This window comes from Lagenorhynchus albirostris, chromosome 9 (genome assembly GCF_949774975.1).
Source record: "Lagenorhynchus albirostris chromosome 9, mLagAlb1.1, whole genome shotgun sequence".
NCBI classification, from domain to species: domain Eukaryota; kingdom Metazoa; phylum Chordata; class Mammalia; order Artiodactyla; family Delphinidae; genus Lagenorhynchus; species Lagenorhynchus albirostris.
Genome location: NC_083103.1, coordinates 81,910,302 through 81,931,708, shown reverse-complemented (window position 1 = coordinate 81,931,708; position 21,407 = coordinate 81,910,302). Strand labels below are relative to the sequence as shown.

The 21,407-nt window shown below is 35.3% G+C and overlaps 1 protein-coding gene across 1 annotated transcript in view; it reads right to left on the bottom strand.

Moving 5' to 3' along the window:
* GRIA4 (glutamate ionotropic receptor AMPA type subunit 4) overlaps nt 1-21,407 on the bottom strand; it is a 509,744-nt gene that overhangs the window by 331,111 nt on the left and 157,226 nt on the right. Inside the window, exon 4 of the mRNA XM_060157932.1 lies at nt 9,385-9,624. Within this exon, the coding sequence (XP_060013915.1) occupies nt 9,385-9,624 (240 nt within the window). The remainder of the gene's footprint in view (nt 1-9,384; nt 9,625-21,407) is intronic.

The window sequence follows — 21,407 nt, the reverse complement described above, 5'->3', positions numbered from 1 at the left end:
ATTTTTTTATTTTATTTTATTTTTGTGGTACGTGGGCCTCTCACTGTTGTGGCCTCTCCCATTGTGGAGCACAGGCTCCGACACACAGGCTCAGCGGCCATGGCCCACGGGACCAGCTGCTCCGTGCCACGTGGGATCTTCCTGGACCAGAGCACGAACCCGTGTCCCCTGCATCGGCAGGCGGACTCAACCACTGCGCCACCAGGGAAGCCCGGTAGGTGTATTTTTGATGTGCTCTTTGGGGAGGTGAGTTCTGTGTCCTCCTACTCTGCCACCTTGATCTCTTCCCCCCAGATATGTTCTTAGTTTTTTTTTATTTAGAGACTGAACACTGATGGTGGGAAAGAAGTGAGAAAGGAAGAACATCCAGACAGGTGATCTGTCAGTCAGTCAACAATATGTGTCTAGTGCCTACTAAGTGGCAACTAAATTGACCCAAATATTCATGGAAGGTGCAAACTTATTTTCTCTGCCATCACACTCAGGCCTCTTTAACCTTTCAAATGAATGTTTGAGAGGCTGATGGCACCACAAAAGCAACTGTAGGCTTCTGTATTTCATCACAGAATTTCTCCATCCTGTCAACCCACTGCTTATTTTGCTGCTCCTTACTCTGCTCTCTTCTTTGACTACCCTTGTTTTAGCTTCATGTCATTGTTCTTTGCTAATCTCTGCCTTGTTTGGCAGTCCTGTTCTGATTCATTCTCCTTGTTAGATTTCACGACTCTTTCAGCATACAACTTTCAGCATTTGTCCTCAAATCTTTCATTCTATGACCAGGGAAAGTGGGAGGTGACAGAGAGATGTGCACCTCTCTTTTCCTTCTCTCACCAGGGAAAAAGGATTAGACACAAACCCTCTTTGTAAAAACACCCACCAATAGTCCTTCATCCCATCCACTCACCCCTTAGTACACTGTTCCCCTTCCTAGTCCATTGTGGTAACAGCCTGTAGAATCTGGGATAATAAGGGCAGGGAATAAACATTGCAGTGACAACCAATGGAGATGCTATGAAGGGAGCAGAGAATGCCTTACCTCTTCCTGATTACAGTAGTCCCTGTTATCCAAGGCTTCACTCTCCATGGTTTCAGTAACATTTGGTCAACCATGGTCCAATAATATTAAGTGGAAAAGTGCAGAAATAAACAATTTATGTTTTAAATTGTGTGCCCTTCTGAGATGCGTGATGAATCTCCCACTGTTCCTGCTCCATTCTGCCTGAGATGTGAATCCTCCCTTTGTCCAGCCATCCTGCACCTTAGTCACTTAGTAGCCAGCTTGGTTATCAGATCAACCTTTGTGGTATAGCAGTGCTTGTGTTCAAGTCACACTTATTTTACTTCATTTTGGCCCCAAAGCACAAGGGTAGTGATTCTGGCAATCCAGATATACCAAAGAGAAGCCATAAAGTGCTTCCTTTAAGTAAAAAGGTGAAAGTTCTCGACTTACTAAGAAAAGAAAAAAAATAGTATGCTGAGGTCACTAAGGTCCATGGTTAGAATGAATCTTCTATCCATGAAAGTGTGAAGAAGAAAATGGAAATTTATGCTAGTTTTGCTGTTGCACCTCAAACTGCAAAAGTTATGGGTACAGTGTGTGGTAAGTGCTCAGTTAAGATAGAAAAGGCATTAAATTTTTACAGTAAGATATTTTTAGAGTAAATATCAGTACATGTTTATAATTTTCTATTTTATTATTAGTTATTGTTATTAATTTCTTCCTGTGTCTAATTTATAAATTAAACTTTATCACTGTAAAAACATAACATATAAAGTGTTCAGTACTATCCATAGTTTCAGGCATCCACTGGGTGTCTTGAAACATATTCTCCATGGATAAGGGGGGACTACTGTACTATTTCCTCCTCAATTACAAGTTAAAATCTCTATAGGAAGCTCCACTGTTATTTTTATACCTGTATTTTCCTTTGCTCTCCCACTGGCCTGGATCCAGCAGGAAGACAGTGATACACTTGAAAGATACAGTTAAGTGTTGTTTTCCTCCTGTTGGAATGTATTTTCCTCACACTTAGCAACTGGCAACAAATAAATATTTGGCATTGTCAGACTGACCATAAATGTAATAAAAGTCAGTAAGCAAATAAATTTGGATGAGCTATAAAATATAGTCTAAATCCTAATGGGTTCACTATAAACAGTTACCTGAAAGTTGTCACAGTAGGTTTACAAAAAGGGAACTTTTCTTCATCCTGGTGAGGGTTTTAGACTTAAAGATTTTTTTTTCAGGATTAGAAAATAAGTTGAAAATAGGGCTTAATGTTGTAAAGAATTAAAGATAAATTACTCATCCTTTCTTGGATAATACCCAGTTAGAACCTGAAAGATTCTTACTTCTCCTGAACTGATATGTCAATTAACTCTGTTTTGCTATTGTGTTTGTAATTTTGTTTTTAATAAGAAAAATGGTCCAGAGCACTTTAAGTGGCACAATTAATGGTAGATGTGTGCTAGCAGAGTATCAGTATGTGTGGTAATTAGGAATTGGAGATGGGGGGAATGAGGAAAAACAGGTGCTTGTAATTAGCACTGTAGACACTAAGCACTCCAAGTCCAGTTGAGAGGTTGTATAATTACTCCTGATTTTCCCCATCCCACCTCTATCTGAAAGGGATTTCAAAGAAGGAACAGATATCAGTAATTTTACTTTGGTGTGAATTGAAGTCATTAGGCTCTGTTCCTTAGAGTTATCTGCTCTGTCATCCCTCTATATTATTATGAACTTGAGTTTAAAGGGATCCTAGGAGTCCATAACTGGTAATGGATGAGAGAAAGGTTAAGGTTCCCATTGTGCCTGAAATCATTCACTTTGCCTTCTCTCTCTAGGTTCTGAGGGAAGGCAGAGAAAGAGGGAAAGAGCAATAAAATGAAACAGTATGAGAAAAAAATAAAGAAGAGAATTGGAACTGAACCCAAAAGGAAGATAGGAGAGTTTTCTGGAGTGATTTATACAGGTTTAATTTTGGGGAAATAAAAGAGATATCGAAAGGTGTCTCATGCCTCTTCCTTTTCATTTACTCCTTTTTCTATTACTTAGATCTCAACTTTTTTGTAAAAGGATTTAAAGCAGTTTTAAAATAAAAGGTATGCATGCATTGAAACCCAAAAAGCAGAAATAAAATAGGAAGATCTCTCCCCTCCCCATGCAAACACACTCCTCTTTCCATCCCCTCATCACTTGCACTGGCTTTAGCATGGGATAGCAGCATATACATATTATGCCATCCACAGCATTGTTTCCTAGACTTCTCAAAATATGTTGTGCAATGTGTAGAACGTATTTTTGTAAAAAATAGTGCTAAAAAGAAAAAAAATGACCAAAGGAAACAAGCCAAACTAGCCAAAGTAAAGTTTTATCCTCTATGCTTTGCCAAATATATCTCTCCTAGAAACAATTTACATAATGTTATAATATTTATTAAGATAATGGACACAAGATATTTAGCAACCTGTGAAACATCATTAGCCTGGAAAGCACTAATGTAGGTAAAACACTGAGCAGTAAATGTTAAAGAGAACCAGGATTAAGTAAAATAAGGTCAGTGTCAGCCATTGCTTACATTAGACACGAGGTCAAAGTTGCTGGTCATCATAACAGTTTTGAAAAATATCGACAGTGATCATTAGAATTTTAAAAAATGTTAGGTTTATGTCTCATCTTTCCCTTGATCATAAATTCACCTTGTTATCAGTGGTGTTAGAAATGGCCTTAAACACATCATAAATACTTAAAATTCTGGGCAACAGACGCAGGTAAAAAATATGTTATTTTGAAAAGATTTATTGAAAAACAACCATACTTATAAATATTTAAATTAATGTCTCTTTTTCACTCAAGGAAAATGACATATTAATTAAATTTGAAAAAAATTTCAAGATTTTATATAACTGAAAATATTATTTAAATATTTCTAAATATTTAATTTAATATGTCTAAATTAAGAATGTTATTTTTCAGCCTTCTCCATATTTCTTCATCATAATAAAATTGCATTCAATTCAAGTACCATTCTTACAGGAGAATTTTTCATTTTGACTACTCTATGAACTATTTGGTTCATTAAAATATGGTGCCATTAATAAAAAATGTTACATGATTAGTTATTAGAGCTCTAAATTTATTTGATACTATTGTCAATGACTTCATTTGATTAATTCATTTATTTCATATTTATAGTAACCCCTGATAGTATGCCTATCAGGGGTTACTATGCTAAACATGAAAGGTATAAATATAAAAAGATACAACAATAACTGGAGAAGGACTTACATTTCTAAGGGAAGAAAAGATATGTAAATGTATAAAAAATGCAGTATGAAAATTACTATATAAAGGATTATGTGCAGGATGTTCTCTAAGTTCTTTTCTTACATAGTAAAATATAAATCAAGAAGAGATTTGGACATTTCACTCAAAGTGAAATATTGCAGATGAGCTCTGTGGTTAGATATGCTATGTTGTCCAATACAGTAGTTTTTAGGCAAATGTAGTTATTTAAATTAATCAATTAAAGTTAAGCAAAATTTAAAATTCAGTTTCTCAGGTAGATACATAAGTCACATTTTAAATCATTCAAGAGTATCATATTTATTAACACAAAAATCTTATCAAAGTTTGTGTTTAAATGATGTTTTATAATTGTTTTTCCCAAAAAGGCAATGATCTTTTTGGAAAATAGTTGTGTTCCAAATTAAAATTGTAAAAACATCAAGCTATGCATCAAAGACAAGTTTCCAGTTGTCAAGTAGAGTGTTGTGCACTATTTTCTAATGAAGTCATAGCAAGAGAGTTAATTTATTTTCAGTAGTAGCTTGCTCATTATTGCATTATTAATATTTATCAAAGTACCTGATGAAAACTGAACAAAGTTTTATTAAATGTTAAATGGATAAATGGATACATTGAAAGAATAAATAAATGAACACTTTTTTTTCTTCTTTGAGAGTCAGTCAAACGCACAGAAGCAGGAAGTCATCTGCTGGTAAAGAGATCACTGATGCCACCTACTACTTTTGTTTTCCACCCACAATTTCCAGGGAAGGAATAGAATATTTGGAATATAAAATATCAAGAAACCTTAAAGATAGTTTGAATGAGCCTTAAAGAAAGTGCAGTTCAACTTTCCTTCCTCCTGCCCCTGCGTCCCCTTTCTTTCTCTTTCTTTCTTCCTTCCTTTCTTTCTCTTCCTTTCTTCCTTCCTTCCTTCCTTCCTTCCTTCCTTCCTTCCTTCCTTCCTTCCTTCCTTTCTTTCTTTCTTTCTTTCTTTCTTTCTTTCTTTCTTTCTTTCTTTCTTTCTTTCTTTCTTTCTTTCTCTGTCTCTCCCTCCCTCTCTCCCTCTCTCTCTCCCTTCCACCCTCCCTCCCTCCCTTCCTTCCTTCCTTCTTCTTCCTTCCTTCCTTCCTTTCTTCAGGTGTGGACAAAAATATAGACAGGTTCACACAGCTCATCAACAGCAGACCAGGACTAGAACACAGGTTTTATATCAGAGGAAATAAAGTATGATTCCTTTTATTGATTGCAATTCAACATTTTAAAACACTACTTAAAGTTATAATAGAGTGAAGCTCTTGTATCTTAAGATATCACTGTATCACTATAGTGATTACAATTTCAGAAATAATTGAGTGGATCAATGAAATAATTTATTCCAAAATAAGAATTTATGAGGCATCAGAAAGTCAGGTTCCACTCAAGTTCATAGAGAAATTCAGGGTCATATTAAGGCAGCTACTTAGAATAGGAAAAATGTTTAGATGAGCAGTTCATGATCACAGTAGAGAATTAGAGAAAAGTACTAAAATGTATCATACTATCTTATTTCTTTACACTTCATTTTTGCATTATATTTAAATATTCTGATCTTTAATGTTGATGTGTGTTCTTTTAATTATTCATGATGTGAAAATATGGATGACTCTTAGACAACTATATTTATGACAGAAGTTAATCATACTTTCATAACTGTGGTTCACACCTCAGTTGGTGATAGTGATACATAATTTTAAAAACTGTATCTAAGAGGAGGTAAATTGGGCTTGTGATCCTAAATTCATAAAATGAGCACAATAATTTCAAAGAGGGAAAATTATTCTCGTCTTTTGCAAGTACTTATGTAAGACCCAGAATATTGAGAAAAATGGTAGTATCATGGCAAAGTGAGCCATCTGAACATAAGAAACAGCCATTTTCCTGACATGTTATTTTTCATTCATGCAATTACCACTTGGAATAAAGGTGTATACTCTGTGATTTTTAAAAAATTTATTTATTTGTCTGCATCGGGTCTTAACTATGGCACACAGGATCTTTGTTGAGGCAGGCAGGATCTTTTTTGTGACGTGGGCTCTTCATTGTGGCATGTGGGTTTTCTCTTCTCTAGTTGTGGCATGTGGGCTCCAGAGAGCATGGGCTCTGTAGTTTGCAGTGGGCTCTCTAGTTGAAGAATGAGAGCTCAGTAGTTGTGGCACGTGGACTTAGTTGCCCCGCAGCAGGTGGGATCTTAGTTATCCGACCAGGGATCAACCCACATCCCCTGCATTGGAAGGTGGATTCTTTATCACTGGACCACCAGGGAAGTCCCTAAAGGTGTATACTTTGAAGTTGGATCGAATTACTATAATAGAAGGCAATTCAAAGGACTAGCTATTCATCCCAAAGTAAGTATTGGAGAGAACTAAGAAATACTAGAGAGTGATTTACATCAACTGGTTAAAAGTAACCAGTTAAATTCTAGGGTGATGACAGGAGAAAGCAGGCTTTTGTGCAGCAAGTTAATAGGTAGATTAAAAGTTACAGGATGCCTTATTAGAAGAAATAGTGCTGGTATCATGATGAGTTTAAGCCTTTGAAGGCAGAAATTTAACCAGGAGAAAGAATCTCTAAATAACCAAGTATTGTCTGCTTATACTAGAGAGATCCCATGGTAAAAAGTAATGGGAGGTGGACCAAGTTTGGATCATCTGACTTGTTATGCAGGAGTGAGGATCCTAAAAAGTACAAACTGGTGCAAAAGCAAATCATTAATTTTAATCCCTGTTTGGTGGGGAGACTGATGCATGAATGCCTAGAATCCTCTCCTTGCCAGAGACTGGTTTGCACAAGGGCAGAGGAAAGTGAGACAGGTCCCACTGGTATTTCAATGAGACCAAGATGCCATAAGATAAGGATCTTCTGCTCAAAGTGGCAAACTAAGCTGTGTCATAACAAGCCACAGGAAGAACCATCTCATCCATATTCCAGTATATATTTCTTGACATTATGATTCAATTTTTTAAGCACTTAAAATCAATTTTATTGAAGTGGAATTTTTTTTTCACTTGACACTCATATTATATAATTGATGAACTTACATTGGTATGTTATTACCCAAAGTCCTAGTTTACACTAGGGTTCATCCTTGGTTTTATACATTCTATGGGTTTGGAAAAATGTATAGTGACATGCATCCACCATTATAATATTACACAGAACTCTTTCACTGCCCTAAAAATCCTCTGTGCTCCACCTATTGATCCCTTCTTCCCCTTCACTCCTGGAAACCACTGATCTTTTTATTGTCTCATAGTTTGTCCTTTCCCAGAATGTCATATGGTTGGAATAATGCAGTATTGTATCCTTTTCAGAATGTCTTCTTTCACTTAGTTATATGCATTTAAGTTTCCTCCATGTCTTTTTATGTCTTGATAGCTCATTTCTTTTCAGTTCTGAATTGTCTAAATGTATCACTGTTTAATCATCCCTTCACCTACTGAAGGACATCTTGGTTGCTTCTAAGTTTTGACTATTATGAATAAAGCTGTTATAAACATCTGTGTGAAGGTTTCTGTGTGGTTTGGGTGAAAACACCAAGGAGCATGATTGCTGGATCATATAGTAAGAGAAAATCTAGTTTTGTAAGAAACCGCCAAATTGTCTTACAAAGTGGCTGTACCATTTTACATTCCCCCCAACAATGAATGAAAGTTCCTGTTACTCCACTTCCTAACCACCATTTGATGTTGTCAGTGATCTAAATTTTTTCCATTCTAATAGACATGTAGTAGTATCTCATTGTTGTTTTAATTTGCATTATGATTCAATTCTCAGTGTCCCCTAGCTTAAGAATATTTCCAAAAGTTAGAAGTGAGGAGAGTGATAATCTCTCTAATCTGTAATACATTCTCTAGGATGCTTTGGATTGTTAGCTATTGGAAAATGATACCATGAGATATAGATAGGCTCCCAAATTTCAAAATGAGAATTAGAGTATGCTACAACCATGAAGAAAATACACTGATGATATTAAATTTTCTGAGCTTGTTTCCAAATGGAAAATTTACCAAGAATGCCAATATAAACAAAGGACTATCATTGGTGTGAAATCTTATATGACTTACATTTCCATCTAATTAAATATGTAAATATAAATGAGAAATATGAATTCATTTAATAAGTTTTTGTCTCAATATAGGATTCTGAATATTTGGATTTTGAAGATAATTATATCTTCAAATGATTTATTTTGTTTATTGTTTTTATATTTATTGTTTTACTCACTTCACAGGTAGAATTTTACTAAGCATGTTCTTGAAATGTTGCCTGTTTGAACTTTTACTATAACTTCTTGTCTGCTCCTAAATCTTACACTTTAAGGAAAAAGAACTGAAAACAAAACCCCACAGGTGATTCCCTGATGTTTATTTTGAAACATAATATGTTGCTATATTCTGGTCACTAAATAAAAAGCAGAACTGAACAAAAATTGGAATTCCTTAAGTTATGTCTCCAACCGAAAGTCAAAGTATATCAACATTGTACAGAACTGTATGGATTGCCAATAATTTAGTGTTAGTTATCCACCTTGTTTCTCCAACACATGGATCATACCACTTATTAATCTTTAAAGACTGATAGGTAAAGATAAAGTGAAAGGTTGCCAGCAAGCAGAAGGCTTACCACCAAATCTTTATTCTCATTATCATGACCCTTCAATTACTCATTTAACATTTTATATTTCAAACTCAATGCTATGCCTCAACCTGATACTATTTAAAAATCTTCCAAATCATGAAATAATTTGCATTTGAGGTAAAGGACATACATATTTTATGACTGCACCTGAAATATCATCATGGAAATTAAAAAAAATTATCTATTTTAATTTCAACTAAAGAGCATGGTTTGCTCAAGTAACCTTGTGAATTTGAAGTTCATTTAATTAAAAATTTTTCCCCAGAGTCAAGATAAAAACACTGAGAATACACATTGACCATTTTCTGATTTTAGCCACATTAGGGATCAAAATATTTTGCTCACACAAGTGATACAAAGTCATTTCAGATAGCAAATTAGAGTTTTACTTATGTAGATGTGGAATTGCGACTTACCCCTGTCTGTGTCATACAGGAAGACAAAACAGTTCCATTCATAGTGATCCAGCAGACTCAAGAGTGCTCCTCGTAAGGAAGGCCTTAGCTGCAGCACAAACTGGCTCTCTCCCTCAGTAGGGAAACTTGGTGTGATGAGGGAGATGTGTAAGGCGCTGCAGAATGAGGTCAAGGTATGTACTGACCTCTTATCATAGAGTCCAAAAATGGCAAATACTCCTCTAGAATACTGGGAACAGACTGAAACAAAAACAAACAAAAAAACCCATAAACTATTAGCACACTCTAAAACTGTTGACTCCACATCTATAGTTTATGAAACAAACAAAATCTCTGAGTCATTGATATGTCAGGAATATAATATAAGGAAACAGTAAAAGTGAAGTGTGCAATTATTTGTATAATCAATTAGTGAAATGTTAAGCTTGTCCTCAAAGCCCTGCAGTAAATGAGATAACAAGGGGTTTTCTCAAGAGACCAATTTGAATTAAGAAAAATTTGACTAAAATGAAGTAATATATAACATTCCACAATAATGTGACAAATCCTATGCTAGAGACTTTTAAGTGTGACCATAAGAAGCCTAGGGTGTTGGGTAATCTAGAGGTATTTATCTTAGGAGTAGTTCCTTGTGAAACAAAGAAATTAGATTTTTCTTTGTTAAAGCAGTTATACTTTCTTGAAAAAAATTAACTGTCCTGATAACATTTATATCTATATTCTATATCTGGGTTTTAGGAAATTATGAAGCATAATTAAATAAGATAAATTAATAAAATCTGGAGGTATTTCGTTTATTCTTTTTTATTGTGCCTCTTGAAACTGGAGAGAGAGCCTAAGAAATTTAATTAAATAAGAAGAGGGTAACAATTAACAGAAAATAAATTGCTACTGGTTTTCTTTAGATGATGTGCTGTAAGAGATACACACATGTTCTGGAAAAACTAAAGTCCAATTAAGGGACCAGAGTTTACATTCATAAAAAAAGACTAAGAATTGACATTAAGATATAGGGGGAGCTTACCCGGCTCTTTGGTGGGGATAATGGCAGACACTGGGAGGGCTCACGACAAGTAGTACTTCCCAGAACTTCTGCTGCCAGTGTCCTTGTCCCTGCAGTGAGCCACAGTCACCTCCCATCTGCAGGAGACCCTCAAGCACTAGCAGCCAATTGGCTGACAGAGTCTTGGTGCTCCGGCCGGGTGTCAGGCCTGAGCCCCTTAGGTGGGAAAGCCAAGTTCAAAACATTGGTTCACCAGAGACCTCCAGGCCCCACATAATATCAAATGGTGAAAACACTCCCAGAGATCTCCATATCAACACTAAGACCCAGCTCCACTCAACGACCAACAAGCTACATGGCTGCACAACTCATGCCAAACAACTAGCAAGACAGGAACACAACCCCACCCATTAGCAGAGAGGCTGCCTAAAATCATAATAAATTCACAGACACCCCAAAGCACAGCACCAGACATGGTCCTGCCCACCAGAAGACAAGATCCAGCCTCATCCACCAGAACACAGGCATCAGTCCTCTCTACCAGGAGTCTACACAACCCACTGAACCAACCTTAGCCACTGGGGGCAGACACCAAAAACAATGAGAACTACGAACCTGAAGCCTGTGAAAAGGAGACCCCAAATGCAGTAACTTAAGCAGAATGAGAAGACAGAGAAATACACAGCAGATGAAGGAGCAAGGTAAAAAACCACCAGACCAAACAAATGAGGAGGAAATAGGCAGCCTACCTGACAAAGAATTCAGAATAATGATAGTAAAGATGATCCAAAATCTTAGATATAGAAGGAAGAAAATACAAGAAATGTTTAACAGGGACCTAGAAGAACTAAAGAGCAAACAAAAAATGATGAACAACACAATAGATGAAAGTAAAAGTACTCTAGAAAGAATTAATAGCAGAATAACTGAGGCAGAAGAATGGATAAGTGACCTGTAAGATAAAATAGTGGAAATAACTACAACAGAGCAGAATAAAGAAAAAAGAAGGAAAAGACTTGAGAACAGTCTCAGAGACCTTTGGGACAACATTTAATGCACCAATCTTCGAATTATAGGGGTCCCAGAAGAAGAATTGAAAAAGAAAGGGACTGAGAAAATAGTTGAAGAGATTATAGTTGAAAACATCCCTAATATGGGAAAGGAAATAGTCAATCAAGTCCAGGAAGCACAAAGAGTCCCATACAAGATAAATCCATGGAGAAACATGGCAAGACACATATTAAACTATCAAAAATTAAATTGAAAGAAAAAAATATTAAAAGCAGCAAGGGAAAAGCAACAAATAACATACGAGGGAATCCCTATATGGTTAACAGCTGAATTCTCAGAAGAAATTCTGCAAGCCAGAAGGGTGTGGCAGGACATATTTAAAGTGATGAAAGGGAAAAACCTACAATTAAGATTACTCTACCCAGTAAGGATCTGATTCAGGTTCGATGGAGAAATTAAAACTTTACAGAAAAGCAAAAGTTAAGAGAATTCAGCACCACCAAACCAGCTTTACAGCAAACAGTAAAGGAACTTCTCTAGGCAGGAAACACAAGAGAAGGAGTGGACCTGCAATAACAAACCCAAAACAATTAAGAAAATGGTAATAGGAACATACATATTGATCATTACCTTAAATGTAAATAGATTAAACGCTCCAATCAAAAGACATAGACTGGCTGAATGGATACAAAAACAAGACCTGTATGTATGCTGTCTACAAGAGACCCATTTCATACCTAGGGAAACATACAGACTGAAAGTAAGGGGATGGAAAAAGATATTTCATGCAAAAGGAAATCAAAAGAAAGCTGGAGTAGCAATTCTCATATCAGACAAAATAGACTTTAATATAAAGAATGTTATAAGAGACAAAGAAGGACACTACATAATGATCAGGGGATGAAACCAAGAAGAAGATATAACAATTGTAAATATTAATGCACTCAACATAGGAGCACCTCAATATATAAGGCAAATTCTAACAGCAATAAAAGGGGAAATTGACAGTAACAGAGTCATAGTAGGGGAATTAACACCCCACTTTCAGCAATGGACAGATCATCCAAAATGAAAATAAATAAGGAAACACAAGCTTTAAATGATACATTAAACAAGATGGACTTAACTGGTATTTATAGGACATTCCAACCAAAAACAACAGAATACACTTTCTTCTCAAGTGATCATGGAATATTCTCCAGGATAGATCATATCTTGGTTCACAAATCAAGCCTTGGTAAATTTAAGAAAACTGAAACCATATCAAATATCTTTTCAGACCACCACACTATGAGGCTAGATATTAATTATAGGAAAATATCTGTAAGAAGTACAAGCACATGGAGGCTAAATAATACACTACTAAATAATCAAGAAATCACCGAAGAAATCAAAGAGGAAATAAAAAAAATACCTGGAAACAAATGACAATGAAAACACTACGACCCAAAACTTATGGGATGCAGCAAAAGCAGTTTTAAGAGAGAAGTTTATAGCAATACAATCCTAACTCAGGAAACGAAAACATCTCAAATGAACAACCTAATCTTACATCAAAGCAATTAGAGAAAGAAGAACAAAAAACCCCCAAAGTTAACAGAAGGAAAGAAATCATAAAGAACTGATTAGAAATAAATGAAAAGATATGAAGGAAACAATAACAAAGATCAATAAAACTAAAAGCTGGTTCTTTGAGAAGATAAACAAAATTGATAAACCATTAACCAGACTCATCAAGAAAAAAGGGAAAAACTCAAATCAATAGAATTAGAAATGAAAAAGGAGAAGTAGCAACTGACACTGCAGGAATACATAGTATCATGAGAGATTACTACAAGCAAAGATAGGCCCAAAAATGGACAACCTGGAAGAAGTGGACAAATTATTAGAAAAGCACAACCTTCCGAGACTGAACCAGGAAGAAAGAGAAAATATGAACAGACCAATCAGAAGCACTGAAATTGAAACTGTGATTATGAATCTTCCAACAAATAAAAGCCCAGAAACAGATGGCTTCAGAGGTGAATTCTATGAAACATTTAGAGAAGAGTTAACACCTATCCTTCTCAAACTGTTCCAAAATACAGCAGAGGGAGGAACACATCCAAGCTCATTCTAGGAGGCCACCAGCACCCTGATACAAAACCAGACAAAGATAACACAAAAAGAGAAAACTATAGGTCAATATCACTGATGAATATAGATGCAAAAATCCTCAACAAAATACTAGCAAACCAAATCCAACAGCACATGAAAAGGATCATACACCATGATGAAGTGGGATTTATCCCAGGAATGCAAGGATTCTTCAGTATACACAAGTCAATCAAAGTGATATACCATATTAACATATTGAAGGATAAAAACCATATGATAATCTCAGTAGATGCAGAAAAAGCATTTGACAAAATTCAACACCCATTTATGAAAGAAACTCTCCGAAAAGTAGGTATAGAGGGAACTTAACTCAACATAATAAAGGACATATATGACAAACCCACAGCCAACATCATCCTCAATGGTGAAAAAGTGAAGCTATTTCCACTAACATCAGAAACAAGACAAGGTTGCCCACTCTCATCACTATTATTCAACATAGTTTTGGAAGCTTTAGTCACAACAATCAGAGAAGAAAAAGAAATAAAAGGAATCCAAATATGAAGGGAAGAAATAAAACTGTCACTGTTTGCAGATGACCTGGTACTATACATAGAGAATCCTAAAGATGCTACTGGAAAACTACTAGAGCTAATCAATGAATTTGGTAATGTAGCAGGATACAAAATTAATGCACAGAAATATCTGGCATTCCTATACACTAATGATGAAAAATGTGAAATAGAAATTAAGGAGACACTCCCATTTACCACTGCAACAAAAAGAATAAAATACCTAAGAATAAACCTACTTAAGGAGACAAAAGACCTGTATGAAGAAAACTATAAGACACTGATGACAGAAACTAAAGATCATACAAACAGATGAAGAGATATACCATGTTCTTGGATTGGAAGAAGGAACACTGTGAAAATGACTACACTACCCAAAATAATCTACTGATTCAATTCAATCCTTATCGAAGCACCACTGACATTTTTCACAGAACTAGAACAAAAATTTCACAATTTATATGGAAACATAGAAGACCCTGAATAGCCAAAGAAATCTTGAGAAAGAAAAACGGAACTGGAGGCATCAGGTTCCCTGACTTCAAAATATACTACAAAGCTACAGTAATCAAGACAGTATGCTACTGGCACAAAAACAGAAATATAGATCAATGGAACAGGATAGGAAGCCCAGAGATCAACCCGCACACATATAGTCACCTTATCTTTGATAAAGGGGGCAAGAATAAACAACGGAGAAAAGACAGCCTCTTCAATAAGCGGTGTTGGGAAAACTGGACAGCTACATATAAAATAATGAAATTAGAACACTCCCTAACAACATACACAAAAATAAACTTCAAATGAATTAAAGATCTAATTGTAAGGCCAGACACAATAAAACTCTTAGAGGAAAACATAGGCAGAACACTCTGTGACATAACTTACAGCAAGATCCTTTTTGACCCACCTCCTACATAAATGGAAATAAAAATAAACAAATGGTACCTAATGAAACTTAAAAGCTTCTGCACAGTGAAGGAAAATATAAACAAGATGAGAAGAAAACCCTCATAATGGGAGAAAATATTTGCAAATGAAGCAACTGACAAAGGATTAATCTCCAAAATATGCAACCAGCTCATGCAGCTCAATATCAAAAAAACAAACAATCCAATCCAAAAATGGGCAGAAGACCTAAATAAACATTTTTCCAAAGAAGATATACAGATTGCCAACAAACACATGAAAGGATGCTCAACATCACTAATCATTAGAGAAATGCAAATCAAAACTACAATGAGGTATCACCTCACACCAGACAGAATGGCCATCATCAAAAAATCTACAGGGCTTCCCTGGTGGCGCAGTGGTTGAGAGTCCACCTGCCGATACAGGGGACACGGGTTCGTGCCCCGGTCCGGGAAGATCCCACATGCCGCGGAGCGTTTGGGCCCGTGAGCCATGGCCGCTGAGCCTGCGCGTCCGGAGCCTGTGTTCCGCAACGGGAGAGGCTACAACAGTGAGAGGCCCGCGTTCCGCAAAAAAAAAAAAAAAAAAAAAAAAAAAAATCTACAAACAATAAATGCTGGAGAGGGTGTGGAGAAAAGGGAAACCTCTTGCACTGTTGGTGGGAATGTAAATTGATACAGCCACTATGGAGAACAGTATGGAGGTTCCTTAGAATACTAAAAGTAGAACTACCATATGACCCAACAATCCCACTACTGGGCATATACCCTGAGAAAACCATAATTCAAAAAGAGTCATGTACCACAATGTTCTTTGAGGCACTATTTATGATAGCCAGGAGAGAGAAGCAACATAAGTGTCCATTGACTGATGAGTGGATAAAGAAGATGTGGCACATATATACAATAGAATATTACTCAGCCATAGAAAGAAATGAAATTGAGTTTTTTGTAGTGAGGTGGATGGACCTAGAGAGTGTTATATAGAGTGAAGTAAGTCAGAAAGAGAAAAACAAATACCGTATGCTAACACATATGTATGGAATCTAAAAAAAAAAAAAAAAAGTTTCTGAAGAACTTAGGGGCAGGACAGGAATAAAGATGTAGACATAGAGAAGGACTTGAGCACATGTGGAGGGGGAAGGGTAAGCTGGGACGAAGTGAGAGAGTGGCATGGACATATATGCACTCTCCAAAGTAAAATAGATAGCTAGTGGGAAACAGCCGCATAACACAGGGAGATCAGTTTGGTGCTTTGTGACCACCTAGAGCGGGGGGATAGGGACGGTGGGAGGGAGACGCAAGAGGGAGGAGATATGGGGATATATGTATACGTATAGCTGATTCACTTTGTTATACAGCAGAAACTAACACACCATTGTAAAACAATTATACTTCAATAAAGATGTTTAAAAAAAAAGATATAGGGGAAAGACTGCAAACTTTGCAAGTAAGTTCAAATTGTTGTGATTTTGCTTATTAGCCAGGTAACCTTGGCTAAATTCCTTAAAATTGCTTGTCTCAACTCTGAATATATAATATGCCAAGGATTATATGAGATAATGTATCTAAAACTGCTATCCTATGAGGCTATACGAGGCAATTAGTAAGTGATAGATTTTATAAACACAAATTTTCTACATGCATGTATAAAGTTTAGTATTTTTATTATTTAATAAGAGAGTAAAATGATTAGAGGGTAAAATACCACAATTGATCCACAACCAACTATTAAGATTCTTATAACAAATACCAGTTATTTTCATGAATATTTAATAAAGAAATACTATCAAGAAAGTACATCCAATTCTAATTCTATGCTCACCAGAAACTGGAATTTGATTACCTGAGTAGATTGACCAAACTGGAAAGCTTGTTCTGACAGTGTGACTGGCTATAATTTTCCTGCAACTTATGAGAAACATCATAATTTAACATATGAATATCTTAGGCTTAAACTCAATTCAGTTCTATGATTTAAGGGACCGAATAAATCAAGTTGCTGAATTGGACCTTAACCTCATGAATGTTCCACCAAAGTTTGGAGATATTTATGTAAGTGCTATACATTTGGCATATAACCTGGAGTTACTCGGTGCTTTTCTTATTTCATATTTTCTTGTTCCTTTGATTTTCATGCAAGTTGAGGACCCACTTTCCATCTTTATGTAGTAGATAATCTAGTTCAATTAATTTTTATTTTACTTTACTGAAAAAAATTTTAAAGAGCTTTAGAACTCAAATCTAAGATACTGGCTTTCAGTTTGGTGCTGAAAAATATTGTACTTCATATAAATTCATAAAATTCATAAAATTTTATATAAAAAATATATTTTATTTATATCTTTTCTTCATTCATTCATCCATCAGTGAACACTTAAGTTGTTTCCATGCATTGGCTACTGTATATTAATATATAATAATGATGTATAATGATGCTGAAATGTACATGGGTATACAGATATCTCTTTGAGGTGGTGATTTCACTTCCTTTGGATATATACCCAAAGTGGCATTGCTGGATCATATGGTAGTCCTGTTTTTTAATTTTTTTGAGGAACCTCTATACTGTTTTTCATAGTGGCTATACCAATTTATATCCCTCTCTCCCCACAGTTTGTGAAGGTTCCCTTTTCTCTACATCCTTGCACACTTGTTATCACTTGTCTTTTTGATAATAGCCATTCTAACAGGTGTGAAGTGATATCTCATTGTCCTTTTGATTTGCATTTCCCAGATTGATTGATTTCTCTGATGTTGAGCATCTTTTCATGTATCTGTTGGTCTTCTTTGAAGAAATGTCATTCAGGTCTTTTACTCCTTTTTAAATCAGATTGTTATTATTGTTATTAAATTGTATGAGTTCCTTATATATTTTGAATATTAACTCCTTATCAGGTATATTATTTACAAATATTTTCTCCCATTATGTAGGCTGTCTTTTCATATTGTTGATTGTTTCTTTTGTTGTCCAGAAACTTTTTAGTTTGATGTTTATTTTTGCATTCATTGCCTGTGCTTTTTGTGCCATATCTAAAAATATCAATGCTATGACCAGTTTAAGTCTTTTATCCATTTTGAATTAATTTTTGTGAGTGGCATAAGATTGGGGTCCAATTTCATTCTTTTGCATGTGAGTATTAAGTTTTTCCAAAACCATTTATTGAGACTATTTTTCTTCATTGAGTATTTCTGGCTCCTTTGACAAATATTAATTGACTCTAAGTATATGGGTTTATTTCTGGGCTCTTGATTCTGTTCCATTGTTGTATGTATTTGTTTTTATGCCAGTATCATACTGTTTTAATTACAATACTTTGTAATGTAGTTTGAAATCAGGAAGTGTGGTTTCTCCAGCTTTGGTTTTCTTTCTCAAGATTGTTTTGGTTTGGGGGTCTTTTGTGGTTCCATACAAATTTTTAGGATTATTTGTCTTAGTTCTGTGAAAATATCATGGGTATTTTTCTAGGAATTGCATTAAATCTGTAGATTTCCTTGGTGGAGGGACATTTTAACAATACTAATTCTTCCAATCCCTAAGCACGGTATATTTTTCTATTTATTTCTTTCATCAATATCTTACAGTTTTTGGTGTACAGGTCTTTCACTTTCTCGGTTAAGTTTATTATTAAGCATTTTATTGTTTCTTAAGCTATTGTAAATTTTTAAAAAAATATTTTTCAGAGAGTTCATTGTTAGTATATGGAAACTCAACCGATTTTGGTATGGTGATTTTATATCCTGAAACTTTACTGATTCATTTATTAGTTCTAATAGTTTTTTGGTGGAGTCTTTAGGATTTTCTATATATGAAAGCATATAATCTGAAAACAGAGACATTTTTTACTTTTCCCTTTCTGATTTGGGTGCCTGTTACTACTTCTTCTTGCCAATTGCTCTAGGTAGGACTTCCAATACTTGGTTCAATAGGAGCGGTGAAAGTGGGCACCTTTATTTTGTTCCTGATCTTTCAACTTTTCACCATTAAGTATGATGTTAGCTATGGGCTTATCATATATGACTTTTATTTTGTTAAGGTACTCTTTCTATGCTTTCTTTGTTAAGAGTTTTTATTATGAAAGGATGTTGAATTCTGTCAAATATTTTTTCTGTATCTATTGAAATAATCATGATTTTTATCTTTCATTCTATTAATATGGTTTATAATATTTATTGATTTGCAGATGTTGAACTATCCTTTCATCCCTGAAATAAATCCTATTTGATCCTGGTGTATAAACCTTTTAATGTGTAGTTGCATTCAGTTTGCTAGTATTTTGTTGAGAATTTTTGCATCTATATTTTTCTGGGATATTGACCTGTAGTTTTCTTTTCTTTCATGTCCTTATCTAGCTTTGGTGTCAGGTAATGCTGGCCTTGTAAAATGAATTTGAGAGTGTTCTTTTCTCTTCAATTTTTGGGAAGAGTTTGAGAAGGATTGGTATTAATGCTTCTTTAAATATTCACCCATGAAGCCACGGGTTCTGGGCTTTTCTTTGTTGGGAAGTTTTTGATTACTGATTAAATATCTTTACTTATTATCAATCTGTTCAGATTTTATATTTCTTCATGATTCTGTCTTGATAGATTGTATATTTCTAGGAATTTATCCATTTCTTAATACCATCTTAAGAATTGTTTCCTGGCTGTTTTGTAATTCCTTTGCTCCTTTCTTCATCTCTTGCTGTCTTTGTGAATTAATCATTTTCCATAGTGATTTTAATTCCCTTCTCTTTATGATTTGTGTAACAACTGTGGGTTTTTACTTTATGGTTACAATAAGGCTTACATAAAACATCTTATAGATATAACAGTCTATTTTAAGCTAATGCCAGCTTAACTTCAATAGCATACAAAGCTCTACCCTTTTACTCCTCCCCATTTTATGTTTTAGATGTCACAATTTCCATCTTTTTATATAATATATCCATTATGGTTATTTTTAATACTTTTGTCCTTTAATTTTTTTTTTTTTTTTGGTCGTACGCGGGCCTCTCACTGTTGTGGCCTCTCCCATTGTGGAGCACAGGGTCCAGATGCACAGGCTCAGCGGCCATGGCTCACGGGCCTAGCTGCTCCGAGGCATGTGGGATCTTCCCATACGGGGGCACGAACTCGTGTCCCCTGCATCGGTAGGCGGACTCTCAACCACTGCACCACCAGGGAAGCCCTGTCCTTTAACTTTTGTACTAGAATTGTGATTAACATACCATCATATTACAGCATTGGAGTTTTCTGAATTTGCCTATATAGTTACTTTTAGCAGTGTGCCTTATAGTTTCATACATTTTCATGTTATTAATTAGAATGCTTTCATTTTAGCTTGAAGAATTCTTTTCAGTATTTCTTGTGAGGCAGATCTAGTGGTGATGAACTCCCTCAGCTTTTGTTTGTCTGGGAAAGCCTTTACTTCTCCTTCATTTCTGATGGACAACTTTGCCAGATAAAGTATTCTTGGTTGAATTTTTTTTTTCTTTCAGCACATTGAATATATCTTCCCACTCTCGCCTGGCCTATAATATTTCTGATGAGAAATTCACTGATAGCCTTAGAGGATCTTTTATGAGTGGCAAACTTCTTAATTCTTGCTACTTTTATTATAATGTGTTTGGATAAGAACTCTTTGACTTTAATATGGTGACCTGTGAGCCCCATAATCTCAAATATACAAATCTTGCCCCTGATCTGGGAAATTTTCAGCCATTATTTTTTTAAGCAAACTTTCTGTCCCTATCTTCTTCTCTTCTCCTTCTATAACTCCCATAATTCATAGATTGTTTATCTTAATGGTGTCTCATAAGTCCTGTAGGTTTTCTTCATTTTCTTTTCTTTTTTTTTGTTTTTTAATGTTACTCTAACTTAGATATTTTCAAATTGGGTGCCTTCACACTCATTGATTCTTTCTCTTGTTTGGTTGAGTCTGATGTTGAAGCTTTCTATTGAATCCTTCAGCCAGTCATTATATTTTTGAGCTCCAAGATTCCTGTTTGGTTATTTTTATATTTTCTATCTCTTTGTTGAACTTCTCATTTTTTTGTATTGTTTCCTTGATTTCTTTAAATTGCTTACCTGTGTTCTCTTGTGGCTCTCTGAGAACCTTTAGAACAATTGTTTTGCATTCTTTGTCAGGCAATTCATGGATCATCATTTCCTTAGGGTCAATTACTGGAAATTTACTGTGTTCCTTTGGTGGTGTCATGTTTTTCTGATTCTTTGTGATCCCTGTAACCTTGGGTAGGTGTCTGCACATTTTAAGAAAACATCTCCTTTTCCAGACTTTATGGGCTGACTTCTTTATCTGTGAGTTGGGGAATGCTGGAACATTTTGTGACTCCAGCCTAGTCTAATATTACAGAGTGCCAAGTGCAGGGGTGTGTGTGAGTGCTCCAGGTCTTGGGGGGGCATTGTGTCTCATCAGCTCAGGCAGCT